Source organism: Aquila chrysaetos, chromosome 5 (assembly GCF_900496995.4).
Source record: "Aquila chrysaetos chrysaetos chromosome 5, bAquChr1.4, whole genome shotgun sequence".
Classification (NCBI taxonomy): domain Eukaryota; kingdom Metazoa; phylum Chordata; class Aves; order Accipitriformes; family Accipitridae; genus Aquila; species Aquila chrysaetos.
In genome coordinates, this window is record NC_044008.1 from 72,663,104 (window position 1) to 72,680,751 (window position 17,648).

Sequence of the window (17,648 nt, forward strand, 5' to 3'; positions counted from 1 at the left end):
GAAATGCCTTGTACTAACCGTGAGTGATTAAGGCGTGTAGCTACTCTACATTTTTAGATTGAATCTTGCTCTCTTTAGTGAATAAACAGGTTTCTTCAGGTTTCTTTTGTTTAAGTACTGCAATGAAAAGCAATTATTATTTTATTTTTCAATAATTCATTTTTAAAACGAGAGGAAAATTCAGAGACCAGTTCTTCAACGTGGTTTATGCATGGGTCAGCATTGTCAAACAACCTGTCTTTGTACCCTGACTAATTTGCTCAGGCTGCTGGAAAACTGCCTAGACTTATCTCCTGGGCAAGAAAAGTTTTGCAGCATCAAAAGGTTTTTAGATTTATTTTAAATTTGTGAATGTACTTAGCTCCAGATTAAGTAAGGTATGCCTATCCTGCAAAAGACTTAAGAGCATACCAGCATTTGAATATGTGCTCGCAGTTTATGAATATTAACTAATTGGTTGATGCTGTAAACTCATGAGCACGTAGGAGGGATAACTCAGTTCTGTTAACCTCTATTCTAATGTACAATTCACCAAGGAAAAAGAGTTTCCCCAGAGTACTCTTGTTCTTGACTCTACTGTGTTGTAGTGCTGGGGGAGCAGTCACTAAGGGGTCAAAGTCCAGAAGCAGGTACACGAGATGGGGTAGGGAGGCAATGTCTGATGAGTCTGGGTGAGCAATTGAGTAAAACTGGTGGCAGCTGCTTTGTCTCCAGGGTTCTTGAGCTGAAACCTGGAGAAGAAAATGCATCATGCTTCCACTAGGAGCTGCCACGGAAGACGAATACTGAGGGTTACGTTAGTACTGGGTGCTGCTTCTAAAAGAAGTGAGACAGCGGGAAATAAAATGATGAGAAAGAAGTAGCTTGCTGTTAACTCTCCTTGCATCTGAAAACAGGCCTTGGGAGAGAGTATCCCCAGAGGGACTGGTAATGACCCATTGGCTAATTGATTTAGTGGTATTTAATGTCCAACTTCATGAATTCATAGTCAGGTGGTGGAACTGGACAGTTGAATGTGTAAGAACAAAATGTTGGGCTAACTTCTTTCCAGCTCTGTTTTGTATTTAATTACAATGTTCACTTGAAATAAAAAGCTTTGGTTTATGTAAGAATGCAAAGCCTTACTATTACTGTTTCTCCCTTTAAAGGGCAAGGTCCATCATCATAGCCAGAATGACCATTTCCCACCTGATGGAATTGGTAAGTATCTCTGCTGTTACTGAAGGAATTCCTCTGAGCTCACACTGATTTGACTTCAGTGAAGTTGATAGTCATTTGACATAAATTGAGTATCTGGTTTCTTCTCTATTTGAAAGCCATTTACTACTTGCGTGCATTTGGGAAACGGATTGTAGACTGTTAAGTGGACATTAGGTATTTCCGAGGCTATCCCTTTATAGGTGTTGTGCACTGACTTTAGAGCCTTAACACAGCATAGTTGTTGGCCTCTTAGAAGTGGCTGTGTTTGAAAGTCATAATGTAAAATACTGTACCAGTGTATTTGCACTAAGAGAGTTAGGACATTATGTTGCATGCAGTGCTTTATGATGTACTTTGAACTTAAATTGTGCTGTCATACATGCAGATATTACTGATTATACTTTTGCAAGGTAGCATGCAATAGCTTAATTTTGTTATTAATTTGAAAAGCATTAATTTAAAGCTTGTCTTCCCTGCTAAAGAAAGGAGGATGATTCTAGTTTTTGATGCAGTGTTTAACAGCTGCTCTGACTGTCAGCGTATTTAATTAGTTTGGGACATTCTTTCATTAATGCAGTTACCAGCTACCTGTTCTTCTGTATCTCAACTCGTATTTTCTGCCTCTTCAGGTTTTTGAAATGGGATACAGGAATTTGATTAATGCTTTCTCTTGGTGTATCAGACCTATGGTATTAGAGAGTTGCACACATGCTTTATAAAGATAGACGCTATTAGGATGAAAAAAGAAAGAAAGAGTCTTCCTCATATTCTTTTTGTGGATGTATCTTCTTTTTTTGTATGTATTTTTTTTTTTCTTTTCAGTTCAGCCCAATCCTTCTGTTCTAATCGGAAATCCTATCCGAGCATATACTCCTCCCCCTCCTCCTCTGGGACCTCACCCCAATCTGGGGAAATCTCCAAGTCCTGTTCAAAGGATAGATCCACACACTGGGACAAGTATTCTATATGTACCTGCTGTCTATGGAGGAAATATGGTCATGTCTGTGCCTTTGCCTGTAAGAATTCATTTTCTGTTCCCCCCCCCTCCCCCCCAATTATTGTATGTACAAGAATGAATGGCAAAATCAGTTAGTGAATATTTTGCAAGCTTTTTCAGCACTTTACTTCAAATATGTGGGCTTAGCTGGCTTTAGGAGTGGCCGTGCAGAGCATCACCAGAAAATGGGGACTTAAAAGCATGGCTCCCACAAATAACTCCAGGCAGCCTAAAAGCAATTTCATGTTCACGTAATTTGGTGTATTTTCTCAGCTCTAGGTTTAGGCATACCAGTGGAATCCATCTCATCTGACTTGAGATACCTGCATCTGAATTAGTTGCCTAGTTCAGTTCTTAATCATTGCAGAGACATAGGCGATTCAGATGGAGCTTGTTTCTCTTTATCAGCTTGATACAGTTTAAATTACCAGCTTCCAATGTCTGCAGTGGAAGGTGTCTGAAGTGAAGTGATAAGAAAAATAAGCATAATGGGATGTTTTCCCCTTCCAGAACCTCACAGTGAACCAGTTTCCTCTCCAATCCCTTTCCTTAATGGCATTTGAGAACACAATGAAGATCCCTAATCAGGTCTTTTAGGCTACATTTATGTAGGGAATTCTGCATTGCAAATAAATCTATCCCACCAAAACTTACACAAATTAAAGAAGCAGTCTCTGCTTTATTTCTAACCTTCACAGTCACATATTCCGGGAGGAAAATGGGGAGGAAAGAACAAAGGCTGCAGAAGCGATGTTGTGGAGTAATATATATGTGTTGTACGCAGCTCCTGAAGACTGTAGGAAGGACATGGAACCCATACGTGCACATGTGTTTAATTCCATTCATAATGCTAAATGTGGGCATACAGTTAATTGTTTTTTAATAATTATGAGTCCTCTAGGGTAATTTAGGTTATGGATGCTGTATAGGGGACTTGCTGTAGGAACTCTAGTTTCAGTTGTATGTCTCGGATCAACTGGCAGCTATAGGTTGGTTTTCTTTGCTAGGTCAAGGAATTTTCCTTTTTCCTAGCTTATTAGAAATCTGCATTTGATGGATAAAATTAAATGCAATGGGAAGGCCAGCAGCTTTATCTTTGTCATGCTCGATCATGTTATATTAATATCAAACTAAGGTAATTTAAAAAGTTCTGTCTTATTGTTCCAAGGTTAATATATTTTTATGTATTTCCAATCAAAAGAAATATATTAAAAATAAGTATTTTGACCCCACCTTCCCTGAGGATGGGTTTTTAAATAATTAAGTGGGAAGAGTGAGGTACTAATGAGACAGCTGCTTTTGAAAAGAAGCTTGTTGGAGATGATCTGAGATTGTACAGATGCAATAGTAGCCTAAAGCTAAAGTTCAAAGTGCACATTTCAAGGGCAAATACTAATTTGAAAAAAGAATTGCATGAAGGTTGTTAAACTTTAAACAAGTAGGGTCTGAAGTAAAATGTGTTTATGTTCATGTAAGATAAAATGATGTCTTTGCTTTGTTTAAGGCAGTTTCCGTATCCAAGGTAAAAACATGAGGAGGTTGTCTGCTGTCATCACTAAAGGATGCTTTGTCAGCCTGAGTGTTGATGATTACTTTCCATGCACTCTCCTCTTATTCATACATTTTCCTCCTTTTAATAAATTCCCTACAGGGTGAGGATGAACTAATTTCATCCAGAGCGGTCTTCGTTTGCATTCCTTTTAGGAATAAAAATTAAAATGTTGTAAAAATTCCTGACTTTTTAACATGCTTTCAGGAGGTGGGTTTTACTTCAAATATTTAGGAAGATGATCTGCAATACATGTGTCACATAGCATAGACACTTTGGAGTGGCCCTATCATTCTTAATATACGGATAGTCCCTTGATTTTACCAATAGTCCTGTTAACTTCATTAAGTGTCTTGTGGGTGCAGAGGTATGGTATGCCCTCTCATTCTGTGTTACATGATTACAACACTGGGTGGTAAGAGGACCATAAAGAATTTCTCAGGTTAGAGGCTTCTCTCTGTTTCCCCCCTGAGACATAGCCTAATGTCTCTTTTAACTACCAGGAGAAAGGGCTTTTTATTTTCTTTGAACTTCACCCACTTCTATTTATTTAGAGAAGAGATTAATATCAAGTTTATTAAAATACAGTTTGTCCATCAGTCTTTTCTCTCTGAATTTTGAAACCACTGAAACAAGAATGGGCTTTGATACAAAATTTTTTTGCCCAGGGTAGTCCTCCAAAATCTTTGCTCATTTCCCCTCGCTGCTAGGCCAGCCCTTATTGCTCTCCCTTTCCAGCACCACCTGTAGTTGTGTGTTAGTCTATCAGGTCATCTGATGCATGGAAAACTGCTTGTTACTGACCTAATACCAGTGTGCTCATTACGTTACTTCCTTCAATGTACCTTAACAGATTGCATCTTTTTTTTTTTTTTTTTTTTTTAAATTATGTAGGTACCATGGACGGGGTATCAGGGTAGGTTTGCAGTTGACCCTCGAATCATTACTCATCAAGCAGCTATGGCATATAATATGAACCTGTTACAGGCACATGGGCGTGGGTCTCCTATACCTTATGGCCTGGGACATCATTCACCAGTTAGCGTAGGACAACAGCAGCAGCTTCAGCATCAAGACAAGGAGCAACATGAACAAAGTCGAAATGGTTAGTTGTTGAAATTGCATTGCAAATTAGTTCTGTTTTGAGGGAGTTTGTACTTTACATAGGGTATTGTGGAAAGGATTTTTTTTTTTTCTTTCTTTCTCTCTTTTAAGTGACATTGAGGGATCTACAGAGTTGGGGAAATAACCTGCGATTTGCCATTACAAATAGAATAATTAAGATAGCGTGAGATTTAGAGGAGGAAGTAATCAAAGTTGGGGGGGGTGTGTGTTGAGGGTGTAATTGGTCTGTCTCTGTTCTGCAGTCCACTGGTAACTACTGCTGATGTTATTTGCAAGTTGGAAGAACTACTTAGTGATGATTAATGAACAACGTGCAAAGATTAAAGGAAAAGTGTTATTTGGGTAAATTATATTAAACAGCTGTGATGCTGTAAATGCTATACTAATAAGCCTAAATTTTCCTGTGCCTGGAAAAAAACCAACACCAAGATAATCTTTTTTTCCATTTAAACTAATTAATTTCTTGAATGTTTTTAGGTAAAAGTGAAAACACTGCTGGACCTGAAATCAATAAAATTCGAACACCTGAGAAGAAACCTCTGGAATCCAAGCAGGTGTGTTTGTCTTGTTTGGGTTTTTTTGGTGTTTTTGTTTGTTTGTTTGTTTGTTTTTTTTAATATTCTTTCTTTTAATGAATTTATTCATTACTGACATGTTTTTTGTTTGGGGTTTTTTATGTGAATTTTCAAAGTTTTTCATTCTCTTTTTCTAGGTTGAGTTAGAAGCAAATCCTCAGAATAGGAGCCCAGAGTCCCGTTCCGGTGTTGGCTATCCTAATGCTAAATTTCATCGCAAAGATAATCTTAACCCCAGGCAGCTGAATCTACATCTCACCCCACCCCACTCACAGTATGCAGTTCCCAATCGCCACTTCCAGCACCTGTCACAGATACCAAGGCAGCCGTATCCTCTGCAACAGCAGCAAAACCTTTTAAGTCAACAACAAAATCATTTGCCTGAACAACAAAACCAAATGCCACCCCAGCAAAGCCAGGTAGTTCAGCAGCATAATCACTTGAATCAGCAGCCTCCACAACCTTCGCAGCTTTCCCCTGCTTACCAGGCAGGCCCCAGCCAATCTTTTTTTAATAATCCAATTCCCCACCGACCACATTCTCCTGCTGTAGATGCCGTGATTTCAGAACAACACCCCCCACCTATGTTACAAGAAGTCAGTAATCCTTTGAGGCCTATTGCACAGCACAACCCTGTTCTGCCAACCCACTTGAACAACTTCATTGAAGAGAGTCCATCAGGAATGCCATTAGGGGACACTTTAGGTAGGTGACTTTATTTAAATTCAGAGTGTGCAATTATAACTACATTGAAGTGAAAATGAAGGAGGTATTTACCTTTTCAGGCAAATTGCTCTGAACTGGGTCATTGTTGGGTTAGTTTCCATAAGTAATGTCATTGAGCATAATTTGCTGCTTGAGGCATGTTTGAATATTCAGCACTTTATTAGAAGATTCATGTTTATATGATTTTCCATATGATTTAAATAACCAGGTTATACACTGCAATGCAGTTAGTATCTAATAGGCCCTGGAATATACTGTATAAAAAGTTTTCTTTTTTTTCTGACATAAAGATCTTTAAAAAGGGGCATTAGATAAATTTTTTTTTTAAAACTATTTTTATAGATCGTATGCATGGAAATGTAGCTTTGGAAACAATAAGGCAGCAACAACAAGCCAGGTTACAGCAATGGAATGAACATAATGCCTATCTCAGTCAAGGCACTATTCCATATCAACACCATCACCATCCTCATCTACCACATCTTCCTCAGCAACCAATTGGATTGCATCAACAGCAGCAAGTTAGGGCAAACTGGAAACTTGCCAGTAATACAGAAGATGAAACAGAGGCAACATATTCAAGGTATTTGTTTACTGAGTCATCAGAGCTTGTATAAAATTGAGCAGTGGGCACCTATCTGTAACACTGTGATCAAGTGCAAGACACTTAAAGGTATTGCTTTTTGCTGCTGTTATTATGAAGGTTAAAATAGTCAGCAGGCTGACTTACAACTATGCTTTTATTATGTGTTATGCTTTATTCTGTTAGTATATTGGGTAGTAAAGCTGTAGTGGAAAAAATACTTTTATGGAGCTTTTCAGTGCTGTATTTATGGAATAAGGAATGGGTAGAGAGTAACAACCTTGTATTTATAAAAGAGGTGTCTGAGTGTAGTTAAGGCCTATTTAAGTTGTAAATTCTTCAAATTGAATTAGCAGTCTCAGATTTATGTGCTTGAAAAGAAACAAACCAACCCCTCCCCAAACACTGCTCCCAATAAAACTGAAATTTTTCTTCCTATTCAAAAAGCCTTTGCTTTTAAAAGCAGATTGGAAAAAAAAAAAAAAAAAAAAAAAAAAGCTTATATTTGAGATGGAGCATTAGGGGGCAAGAAAGGAAGCTGTTGAACATAAACAGAAAAATGGTTCCAGTGGTCATCAGCTTTAATCATGTATATTGTAAAGGCTGGATTTTTAAATTGCCTCTGTTTACTGTCATCTCCCACTATGCTTTATTTTCCATCTGATTTGTTGTAGCCATGGTAAAGCATCTAAATGCTCTCTTATCTGACTCTGTGAAGTGCTGAATTGAATATTCTTGACCTTTTGAAGAAATTTGGAAGTATATTGTGCAAGTGAGGGGAATCTCTGATTGTTCTGGTTTTTGCCTTTTAAGGGGTTAAAATTTTCTTTAACTATGTGAAGTTTTTTACTTTGTGTAATAAAGCAGGAAATCCTTACCTTAGTTGTCTCTTAAGAGATAACAAAAATTTATTCTTCTGACTGAAAAGGAAATCTCAAGAGTTATTAAAACTTTGAGATGATTCAGGTAGGTATTTCATCCAATTAATCCTCTTGTGCCTAATTTCTGATTGCTCACAGTCATATCCTTTGAAGTTAGGGTCAGTAAGCGCAAAGATGAGTATATTTAAATTCAGTGTTTTGTGCTTTGAGTTTTCTCCACCTCAAAAAGAGTGGGATTTCAGCAAAACATTTTTTCTTTTTCTTGATACATTTGTTCTGTCAATACAGATTCCAGGATTTGCTCAGAGAACTGTCACACCGTGATCAAAGTGAAAGTCGGGACTTAGCTGAAATGCCACCCCCTCAGTCAAGACTGTTGCAATACAGACAAGTTCAGCCCAGAAGCCCACCAGCACTCCCTTCTCCTTCCTGCAACTCTAACCACAGTGGTCACTTTCCTAACTTCACTGAAAACAACAGAGACATTGAAATACCCAGTAACCCAGCATTTCAGCAGCATTTACCCCAAATATACAATCCCCCTTTCTCAATGCCATCTGAACATATAACCCCATCTCCCTTGAAATACCTGCAACCTGATGGATCGTGGACTTATGCTAACCTGCAGCAGAATCACCTTATGGGGCAGGGCTTTCATTATGGTATACCTCCATTGCCCCATAGGTCGCAACAAAACCCTTTTATACAAATACAGAATCATCAGCATGCAGTCGGTCAGGAGCCATTTCATCCACTCGCATCTCGAGCAGTATCTGCTTCTTCGCTCCACAGCTTAGAAGAGGTAGGCATTTTTGTCTGCATATGCAACTGTCATGTCATTTTAATATCAAATTTTATTTTGAAGTGGTTATGAGTGCAAAATACCTCACGTATTAAAAGCTCACACTGGGAATTTCTGTGAGGTAAAAATTTTCTCTACATCTTCTCTGTTCATCCTGTGCGTATTTGTGGTTCTCATCACTGCAGGTATAACATTTTCTGTACTAAACAGGAGGTCTTGGCTTTTTGAATGTTACTCTGAGTTTTCTTGCAATCATTGCTCTATTATCTGCATGCCATTTATCTGGAGTGCAAATTAACTGTACCCCAGGTGAAAACTCATGAAATGACTCTCTGGAAAGTCAGCTTGAATAAGCCAGCCAGTTGGCTCAGTATTAAACTGAATATGGTTGAGTTACTTTTCGTACAAACTTGAGACCAGAGCAGTACAGTTGTTTCAACAGGGTACAAAACCTGATTTAATAAATCCCAGCTGGCCTGAGATAATTCTGTGTAAAGCCATGCTGTGTATTTTGGGGGCTCAAACTGGTGGAAATCAGTGCAGAGATATCCAGCTGCGCTGCATGAATCTGGGTCCAGCGCAAACCCTGCCACACCAGAGCTAGCTCTGTCCCTCTCGATCTTTTTTATTCTGGACTCTTAAGGGTGTGTGTTATGGGATGCAGACTATGCAAGAACATATAGCTAGGACAGGTCACGTTTTGAGCAGGAGTTTTTAATCCCTGTTGGAATCTGGAGTGCTAAGGAGTGTATGATATGTAGACATGGAGTATGCTGGAGCCAGGTTGTATTCCAGGAATGTCAGAATTAATATTCTCACATAATCTTGCACTGACTGTGTGTAATCCAATATTTGTACATAAAGTTAAGTGGCTTGTTCTGTGATGCATTTCTGTCAAGGTTTTTACAGAAGATGTGGGGGTATCCCTGCTCATTGCTGTCCTACATAATGCATATTTAATTGTCTTTCGACTTCTGAAAATGGAAAATATTTAGTTTATGTGCCTGAGCAAAATAACTAAAATTGAATTCCAGTGCATTTTACAAGTTTCTGTCTTATACGGATCCAGAGAGGTTAATGGAGTCCTCAGGCCCAGCTAGAGCTGTAGTAAGGTTTGGTTTTATAGACATTTAGAAATTCTATGTCTCGGTCCATTAAGCCATACCACCTTGTATAAAATCTAGTACTTTGTGACAACGGTTAATGGCCGTCGGTGCAGCGGGACATAGGAACAATGGCTTTTCAGCAGTAATAAACTAATAAATATTACTATAGAGTTTGTGACAGCTCCGGCTATCTGAAGACAAATAGAGTGAGCCTTTATGTAATTAGTGCAAATTCATTTTAGTTCTTATTTCTTCTTCCTTTCAAAATATGTGACAGAAATGCCAAATACAGTGAAAGTGTTAGAAGGCAGAGACTTGCTTGTAAAGTTTCCAAGACTGCTAGTTCAGCTGGTAGGTAGGACTGAATACACAAAGAAATGCAAAAAAAAAAATGCAGTTTTAGGTGTATTTTTAACAGAGATCCCTCATATAAGGCAGGTATCAGGGGAGATGTCATGACTTTTAGTATCCTTACTAAACTTTTTTCTCAATCACCATTTATAACTGGTCATTGACTTGATACTTGAAAGCATTTGCATGTGTTTAGTCAAACCAGATTTGAACTGCATATCAAAGGGAATGCTTAAGTTATTCTGTCTGGTCCTCGACTTGCAAGTGTCCACAACTTTGATAACTTCCTGATTGCTTACCAAAATTGCCCATTAAACTCAATAAAAAATATACTTTTGGTTGTGATTCAGGCAGTAATTTCTGAATTTTGTTGTTTTTGTTGTTGAAGAAGATCCTCAAGAGAGTAGAGTGACAGGATATCTAAGTGCTGTTCCATTGATATATCATAATAGTGTGGTGGCTATAATGAGATATTACAGTTTTCTTTCATGCAGTCTCTTTTTCCCCTGTCTGTTTTTTGTGGATGATATAATAACAATATTGGGGCATTGCAAGCAAGTTATTTGACGTTCATTTAGCTAATTTTTTATGACGTTTCATTAGGATGTTTACTTTTCCCTTTGCCAGATACAGATTTACTTCTACGACTCTTCTGTTATTTGTGCTCTTGTTAGTACAGTGCAGAAGGGAGCAAATACTGTGTTTATTTTTAAAAAAAAATATATAAACTGTAATACAACAGACTTACTTTGAATCTTGAGAAAGTTTAGAGTGTCCTTAAATCTGAACTCTTCAAGCCAACAGGTTAACTAATGGACCTCCTGCCATTTTCATGTACATGACCTACAGGGTTTTTGGAAGCAAGTAATTTCTGTGGTTTCAGATAAAATTCTCTGCATTATTTCTCCTGTTTTGTGTGTATGTACACAAAATCCAGTATACAAATGTATCAGGCTTCCCCAGATCCTGGTATACAAGTCACTTATTTGTCCTTCGGAAACTAAAAGCCATTTTTTTCCTCTCTACATTGTAATTGGACATTTTCTCTTGCTCTTGTATGTTTCTGTGCTTCCTTTGCTTCATTTGTAAATGCTGGGTATCTTCCTCCTCACTATGTGATACATCTCCCACGTAGGAGTGTGAGATGTAAAGGTTGAGAAAAATTAAGGAATCTCAGTTGACACTTTTTGCACTTCCTTTAAAATTCTGCATCTGGTTTGTGTGATTAAAATACATTATCAGTGACTGCAATATACAACATATAACTTGAAATGTATTAGTTTTTTTTTTTTTTTTTTCTAAATGCAAGGGACTTTTTTTTTTATTTGTAAGGCATTGCAGGGAAAAAAATTGGATGGAAAAATGGTATTTGATACATACAGTTGAATAAAAGGAGCAAAAGGCCTCTTTTTTGTTTTGTTTTTTTGTTCACAGTATGAACCAAGAGGACCAGGCAGGCCGTTGTACCAAAGAAGAATTTCCTCTAGTTCAGTCCAGGCTTGTTCTGAAGAATTAAGCACTCCTCAAGACAGTCTTGGTCAGTGTAAAGAGCTTCAGGACCACAGTAACCAGTCATCTTTCAACTATTCATCACCTGAGTTGTGGATAAACTCCTCCTCCTCTGCCCCATACCCAAACATTCCATGCAATGGAGCCAACAGAGCAGTTCCACCCCGGGAGTTGTTAGGTAGGTACAGACGTGATGTTTGCTTCTCTGCCTCTCTGTCTGCTCCATTAAGTAGACTATTTAGGCTGGAGTGAGCAAGTCTAAATGAAAGGGTTGGTTGGTTGTTGGTTGTGTTTGGGTTTGTTTTGTTTTGTTTTATTTTGTTTTTTAATTTTCACAAAATGTTTTCTGCTGTCTCTTCAAATCCTGAAACTAATTTAAGCAAAGATTTTTTGAAATATTCATTGTTTTGGTAGTTAAAGGTTTGCTTAGAATAATCCTGTTTTCATTTGCTATCTTGTTAACATTCGGTTACATTGCTGATGTCCAAGGAAGAATACTGTTGGGTATTCCTCGTCTACAAAAAGCAACACTGCTTAGTCTTCTCACAAAAGTTCTAGTAAACCCACATATTCTGTTACAGTGGGTTGAAGTGCAACTGAGTTTTTGCTAAAAGGAGCTAAGGTAACTGGTGGGATTTATTTGCAAGATAGATTATTTGTTTTCAGAATCCTTGATATTTCTTGTTGATATTACTGTCTGGGGGAGAAACAACATAAACTGAATTAGTAATCTCAGTGTATTTCCTAGTAAATTCTGGTACTTCATCAAAGTAATGATGAAGTTTAAACTCTCACCGTGGAAGAATCACACTGGAACCTGGCTTCCCTGGTGGTAGTAGCAATCTCTCTGCTGATTGATTTAGCAGAGAGAAACTAAATTAACTTTTCAGTGATTAAAAAAAGCTGCAAGTAGAGTGTTGGAGCAGTGCAGCTATTCTTCTGTTCTCCATATTTTAATGTTTGTGAAAAACAAAATTACCAGGATAGTACAGTTTCTTCTCCATGATTTTGCTTTAAGGATCTCCAAGGATAATTAAAATAAAAATTAATAAAAATATGAACAATCCTCCAGTGCAAATATTAAAAACATTTAATAATGTGAAAAAATATTTATAAGCTGGTTTTATTGCCCTTAAAAGATCTAATTGCTTTTGGACAAATTTTATAAACCTGAAATATCTTGTAATTTCATAGTATAGTAATTGTGAAGTAGAAACATGCAGTGTAGGCTGAATGGAAACAAAGCAGTTTATATCACCGACAGCACTCAAGAGTTAAGTTCCTAATGTGCATTTTCATTTACAAAGCATGAAAACGTTATTTTACAAAACCATACTTATGGCAGCACCTTTTGTGCTAAGTTCAAACCTTCAAGTTCCGGGCACCTCCTTCAATCTATTTATATTTTTACTGAAAATCAAGGAGCTGAATGCGTGATATTATGTGTCATCAAGAGTGGCATTCATCTCTGAAGTTGCTCTCTAGACTCTGTGGTTATCTAATAGGAGCTCAGGAGCCCTGGCAAAATTACGTTGGGATCAGCTGATACCACATTTCTTTGCTTTAATGTAGAGGTTAAGAACATGTGAGTAAAATCCTCAGAGTAAATGTGTGTATGTAAAACGGACCATATCTATACATTTGCTGTCAAATAATAAATCCTGAATGAAGGGGGCAAGTTTTGACTAGTATCTGCATTTGCTATGAAAATATTTTTTATTGTAGTTAAGCATGGTTTCTGTTTTGTAAATAAATGTATACGCAACATTGCCCTGTATCTAATAGTTCATGCAAACAAATCTCCATTTTTATGGCTGCTGTGCTTTTCTGCATTTACAGCTCACTGGCTATGATGATCATATTTAAAGCCCAAATGCGTTTTATAGTGCTAAGGGTTAATGACCAGTAACTTCAGTGTTTCTGGTTACTATTGATTTTTATCCATGAAATAAAAACCCATGAGAATGAGATGCTATGAACTAGTCCTGTGCCTGTATTCATTGCCTGAGAGTGAGCAATCATGACACCAGACCGTTCAAGGGCTTATATTTCCTGTACATCAGAAATGGCGCTGCGGCACAAGTATTGGGTTATATCAACGTGGATTTATGGAGTGCAAGGAGAGCTGCTGTGAATTGCTCAGTATTGTTATACGCAGGCACTTTCCAAAATTGCAATCTGAAGACTTGATTTACATTGCTTTTTCTGTTGATAGAAGGAAAATTATTTAAGTCCTTATTCAAGGTGTTTATTTCATATTTTTTCTTCTGGTAGACACCTCGACCACACATAGCTTTCACCTCTGGCCCTGCTTCTCATTACTTGTCTTCTCTTGAGTGCTACAGTTATTTTTGGGAGACTTTTTTTGCTTGTGTTCTAGGGTGGTTTTTTTAATCGTAACAACCCTAGCAAAACTGTTTTGCTTATGTTCTTTCCATATTCATTCTTCTACCGGTTGGATTTTGCACCACCACCCCCCCTGCCCCCAGTGTACTTTGTCAAAACCAAAAGCCTGTGTGTGACGCTTCCAGTGAGAAACTTAACTATATACTTTATGTTTTTCTACTTTATGTTTTTCTACTTTTGTACTCATTCGATGGTACATTTTTGTATGTGCACTTTAAAAATAACATTATACATTTAAAGATTGAAATAATTACAGAATGTATCTGTTGCCTAACTCCTCGCCTATTTTAGATAGAACGTATACCTGCATTTCAGTGTAGAGTTTCTCTAGCTATGTAAGACAACAGCAGAATTCTCCAGACAAAAGTAAGATACCTCCTTAGGATTCAGGAAATTCACTTGAAAGTGGTTTTATACCTATGGTTTAAAGCACCATTTTTTCTGGTAGTTATAGGAGTTGTTAAATGTGGAGCAAGAACATATCAATTAGCAGGAATGCATTCAGACTCAAATATCAATGATTAGTTGGTTGGCATTCAAGAGTCTGAATTGCTGTTTGAGAATGAATTATATATGGTGCTGTAAACTTTAATTTTAGCCTATTAAGCTATAAAGCAAGAAGAATGAAATACTCTTTGTGCTGTCTCAGTGGATAAAGTGTTTAAATTAGAGTATATCCCATTCTGAAGCAGCTTACCTTCAGTGCATCTGCTAAATCCGCCTGTGCAGAATTGCAGGTTCAGTGTTACGAACTCTGTAGGTATGCGCGCATGGAGAATACGTTTAATAATGTCAGTGTTCTTGGCATTGCTGACAAGGATAATACAAGATCCAGTAGCTGGAAATGAAGCTGGATAACTTAATAATAGGAAATTTCCTAGGACCCAGAGTGACTAAACACAGAAAACTGGGTGGGGGAAGGTTACGAGAAGTAGTTTCAGTACCCCTCCGGACTTGCCTTGAGGTTGCTATAGATAGATGTCCTAAGTCAGAGCTGTTCATTTAGACAAACTCTGGTTACTCCTTTCACAGCTCCACCGAAGACGGTCAAGCCCCCAGAGGAACACCTGAAGGCCGAGAACATACAGCTATCCAATTCCTTCAACTACAGCGTACTACAACATCTTGGCCAGTTCCCACCTCTCATGCCCAACAAGCAGATCGTCGAGTCGAACAGCAACAGCCAGCAGAACGCTGGTGGGAGCAAGCCGGTCATGTCCTACGCAAGTGCTCTGCGGGCTCCGCCAAAGCCCAAACCTCCTCCTGAGCAGACAAAAAAGAATAGCGACCCTTTGTCTTTGTTTCAGGAACTTAGCCTAGGTAGTTCATCAGGTAGCAATGGCTTTTACTCCTATTTTAAATAATCAGATTATTTTTTTTAGAGAGAATTTAATTTTTATTTGTGTCAGTAGATCTAAGATAGTTGGGGCTTCACCTGTAGTTGCAAATATTCCCTTTGTTTATATTAGTAAATATATCCTCACTTAATTGCTTTGCTGCTAGACTTGCAACTAATTTTTTTAATTATATTCCATTATTTTGCATTTTTTGATGTGGGTCGGTTTTTTGGAAGCTTTTCTGTAGGAAAACACACACATGTTATTTTTTAATTTGTGTAATGTTAATGATATGTTGCATTAAACTAGCAGCTGAGAGGTTACCTGTACAACTTTAAAAAAGGAAAAAAAAAAAGAAAAAAGAAAAAAAGGAAAAAAAAAAAGTTTGTCTAAATTGTATTTAAGAAGATTGTAAGTAGCATTTACATTTATTCAATAACATTAGCATACTATGCTGGGTTTCTGTACCAGAAATGGCCAGTTAATGTAAAAATGTATGTTATTTCTGCTTAAATTCATTTAATTTTTTTTTTTTTTAATAAAGGTGCAGCATCTTCTAAATACTTTCAGTTTTATCAGCTTTTTTGTGAAGGGATGCTGCATTCTCAGACTTTTATAGTTTTAGATTCTGTATGATGTGGTATTGTATTTTCCATCCACTGTAGGGTAAAGTAAAGGCATTCTTTGCAGACACCTATGCCATTGTTTGGAAACATTCAGATAAAAAGTATTGGTATACTTTAAAAAAAAACAATAAAAAAACCCCACAAAAAAAAAAACAAAAAACAAAACAAAACAAAAAAAAAACACCCCCTCCCCCCCAAAAAAAACAAAAAAACAAAAAACTCTACATTTTATTTTTGGACAAGCTAGTAATATAAGCTTGTTTGAAAAGTTAATTTGATAGGTTTTTTAAATGAATCATGAAGCTGAAAATAAATTTTTAGGTATGTTGGTGCTTAGTAGATTTAATAACTATTTTAAAAAAAATGCGTGAATTTAGTAAAATACTTTTTTGTTTGTTTGTTTAAGTTTTTTTTCCACTATGCATGTGTAAATGTTTGTAATCTGGCTTTTTCCTCCCCCCCTTCTCCAGTGGTATAAAGAATTGTGCCGCTTTAATTTTTTTTTTTTTCCTCCCCCCCGGTAAAACTTTTGGTACATTATTTGATGTTTACATTAAAATGTGACATTATACAAGGAAATTCAGATATTTTGCTAACTGTTTTGTTTGAGGAACATCATTAAAGAAGAGATTTAATGTTTGTCAAAGCTGTATCCAAATTAATCTAAATCTTTTGGGGATAAGAATGGTTACCAGGTTATTGATCTCTATGAGTTCTGCTAATTTCTCCACAAACCTGGCCCTTTAGGAATACAAACTGAAAAAAAAAATTGAAATTCTGGGCTATTTAAAAATTAAAGAAACAAGTGTGAATGAAAACTCAGAAGATAAACTCAGAAGATAAACTTTGTCCATAAAGGTTTCTGGTCTTGCACACTGTTCATACTTTTGCAGCTGGGGAGATAGAGAGGGTGTTTGTGTAGTTCCTCCAGATAAGTAGTCCTCCTTTTACACTTGAAATAACTTTAAATATTTTACAGGGACTGAGCTGGGTATAGTTGCAGTATTCTTCCGCTTATTACATACAAGAATTAAAATTTTAGAGCTGTGTAGGGTGATTTCAGACTTCTTACAGCTGTCCATGGGACACCTTACTAATGAGCAGTGGCTGCTGCTGTATTCAATCAGATTTTTGCTCTGGTTACAATCAGGGGTTTTTTTGCATTTGACTTCATGTTTTAAGGCAAAGGTCTTTATGTAATGGGGTTGATTTAAACTCAGTACACTGCAGAGGTTTGCATATAAATTTTTTATTATAAATCTTTGCTGGTTTATGATTCAGAAACTTATCTGAAAAACTTTTTCCTTCTCTTTGCTGTAAAGAAAAGCATGCGTAACTCATTAATTTATTTCCTAATGTCTATACCAAACAAAAGATGCTGGGGGAGGGGAAAGCCCCTGCCAAGTTATGCTTAGCACTTCAGCATATGGCATCAAATCAAGAGGACCCAAAAATGAGTAGAGGCCAAATTCTGCAACCTTGAATCAAGCAAAAATACTGTTAAATGGTTTTTTGCCAAGCTGACGGCTGCAGAAATAGGTCCATGGGAAATTCATTTGCAAGGGCCGGGCGTGTGCTCAGTGTAAGTTAGCCTCAGTCTTTTTATTTCCGCAGAACTGTGCCAGTTCTCCTCCACAGAGCACCTGGCACTGCTCTGAGAGAAGAAGAATCTGTGTGCCTGAACGTTGTAGTCTGTGAGAGTTCTTGATGAGATGTGCAAGGCTATGACAGAGGAGAGGTAGGGTTCAAATGCACTTCACTTCGCCGAGTCGGCATTGTAATTTCAGGGGTTTCAAAATCACTCATTTATATGGAGCAGTCTTTTGATTCTGTTCACCATATTTGAATATTAAACTAATAAACATCACTTGTTAA

At 37.2% G+C, this 17,648-nt stretch overlaps 1 protein-coding gene across 3 annotated transcripts in view; it reads left to right on the forward strand.

The window, feature by feature from the left end:
- The window catches only part of HELZ (helicase with zinc finger), a 92,032-nt gene extending 74,384 nt beyond the window's left edge, over positions 1-17,648 (forward strand). For all 3 annotated transcript variants that reach the window (XM_030014430.2, XM_030014431.2, XM_030014433.2), the window contains 9 exons: positions 1,149-1,200; positions 2,023-2,216; positions 4,641-4,851; positions 5,349-5,425; positions 5,584-6,151; positions 6,515-6,755; positions 7,925-8,438; positions 11,330-11,582; positions 14,843-17,648. In XM_030014430.2, coding sequence (XP_029870290.1) covers positions 1,149-1,200; positions 2,023-2,216; positions 4,641-4,851; positions 5,349-5,425; positions 5,584-6,151; positions 6,515-6,755; positions 7,925-8,438; positions 11,330-11,582; positions 14,843-15,174 — 2,442 coding nt within the window. In that variant the 3' untranslated portion in view covers positions 15,175-17,648. The remainder of the gene's footprint in view (positions 1-1,148; positions 1,201-2,022; positions 2,217-4,640; positions 4,852-5,348; positions 5,426-5,583; positions 6,152-6,514; positions 6,756-7,924; positions 8,439-11,329; positions 11,583-14,842) is intronic.